At 44.4% G+C, this 2,049-nt stretch overlaps 1 protein-coding gene across 1 annotated transcript in view; it reads left to right on the top strand.

Annotated features, from left to right (window-relative positions):
- The window catches only part of LOC131888613 (transcription initiation factor TFIID subunit 11-like), a 16,489-nt gene extending 14,953 nt beyond the window's left edge, over nt 1–1,536 (top strand). Inside the window, exon 4 of the mRNA XM_059237513.1 lies at nt 1,264–1,536. Within this exon, the coding sequence (XP_059093496.1) occupies nt 1,264–1,509 (246 nt within the window). The 3' untranslated portion in view covers nt 1,510–1,536. The remainder of the gene's footprint in view (nt 1–1,263) is intronic.
- Nucleotides 1,537–2,049: the final 513 nt, after the last annotated feature.

Raw genomic sequence — 2,049 nt, 5'->3', positions numbered from 1 at the left:
AAAAAAAAAAATGTAACACTTTAAGAACAATGTGTGCACAAGTTTTAGAATAAATGAGGAAAAAAGCCATAACTTTCAAACGGTTGATTGGCAGACCATTTGTGAGCTTCCATTTCCCGATTCCCTAAAAAAATTGATTTCCGTCTCATCCCTAGTTGCATGCAGAGTTTGATTCCTTTTTTGCTGTTTTAATGATTTACTTAAGATAGGAAATCAGGTGGGTTAGTTCATTTTTGCACTCAGGATCATATTTCTAAACTAGTACTAACATACGCACTTTCTTTGACCCCCACTGGCTTTTGTATATGTATAGTAAATTCGATTCTTGTCTTCGTGGACCAATCTGAATGGACCTCAAGTTTCTGACAATGCCAATAATCCCCATTATCCTTGGATCTTAGTATTCTAAGTAGATTCTAGGTTATGGAATTTGGCAATCTGATATTTCATGTAGCTGATCGGATTGGATCTTGGTGCGAGCTGACCTGAGAAACCATCTCTAGGTACGTACGTACATACATTGTTCTTCAGGATTTGATGTGTTCAATCAAAAAGTCAGCTCTAGGGTGGTTAAACAACCGTAGCGGTAGGTCAGGATGAGCCCTTGTAGATGACGACCCCGGGTCCCGAGATTACGAGCATCCCGACAATGATGATTGCTCGGGCGAAGGTTGCATTCAGAAACTCCTTTATGCCATCCCTCGTTAATCCATTCGCTATTCGGATGTCGTACTTTTTTCTTTCATATTTTTGCGATGGCTGTCTATGCCGAAGTTAAGCTCTTCTTCAGTGATCGTCTTGAGGTCTTTGAGTGGTAGGGGTAGTGTCAGAACCAATGGTCTTGGCAAGACACGCTACAAGGTCTCCAATGAATTACCCCTTTTTAGTATCTCTCATCAAATAGAATAATCAATTGTTTCCTTTGCTGGACAGGAAATGCCACCACCATCACCAGCCCCACCAGCAGTGCGCTCATAATATTTAATGGCAAGTCCCTCAAAGCTAGGTTTGAATGGGGGGCCCCCGAGTGAATAGATAGAATTATTATGGTGGCCCGTTAGACATAATGCCACCAGAAATGTCTTCAAATAGAACGGCAGGAACAGCAGTTATAGTTACAGCGGACTTAGCAGCAGCAGCAGCACCTTCTGCACTGCCAGAGCTGCTGCTGCTGCTGCAACTGCTCTTGTTGTTCAGTGGAGTGCCAGAAACCACCCTTGACCTTGGACGTCCTCGCGTCTTGATTGATTTCCCGTTTTCCAGTTGTTGGATCCCGATGGTCAAATCACGTCCAAAGCCACGACCAAGACCGCTAAGTCAAAGAAGGAGGCAAAGAAGACGGCAAAGAAGACCGCGAAGAAGAGAACAACAACGGAAAAGGATCCCGAGAAGGCTGATTCCTCCTCTTCTTCGTCCTCCTCGGACGATAATGATGCTCATGATATGGGCATTCGCGAGGCGGCTGTTTCCACTCATTGGGTCCTCAACCAGAAGGGTGTTTATTCTTGAACAATCGAATAAATCGTGGCCACGGAATGCTTCGTTTTTCTATGTGGTGATGATTGTCATGATTATTATCATGATTATCATTATTATTTTTATTATTATTGTTATTTATGCCAGTAACACAGGCGCTGGGTTATATATTGGCCTATTGGTATCGTTCTGTGGGGCGATTACCTCGGATTTCCGAGTCCGATGACGTCTCGAGTGTGTTCGTGTGTGACCGTCAGTTAGCCAACCTCGTCTTAAATGCCTCAAATGTTCTCGTGGGGCCCTTAATGGAGGAAGAAACCATCCCGAGGCTCATCCAAGTAGGTATGTCGTGACTTGGACATCATCAACCGTTCCGATCTTCCTTCTCCTTCTCTTCTTCCTCTTCTCCTTCTTCTACCACTTCTCCCTCCTCTTCAGCGTGTTCTTCGTCTTCTTCGAGGTCTTTCTCCACTCTTGATGATGGTGCCGGTGGTGGAAGTAGCTCGGAATCAGCTCGCACTTGACGCGCTTTGACCACCCCAAAAAAATGTACTCGAGTAAGTTCTTGAGTAA

Source organism: Tigriopus californicus, chromosome 10 (genome assembly GCF_007210705.1).
Source record: "Tigriopus californicus strain San Diego chromosome 10, Tcal_SD_v2.1, whole genome shotgun sequence".
In the NCBI taxonomy this organism is placed as follows: domain Eukaryota; kingdom Metazoa; phylum Arthropoda; class Copepoda; order Harpacticoida; family Harpacticidae; genus Tigriopus; species Tigriopus californicus.
This window is presented reverse-complemented; position numbering and strand designations above follow the sequence as displayed.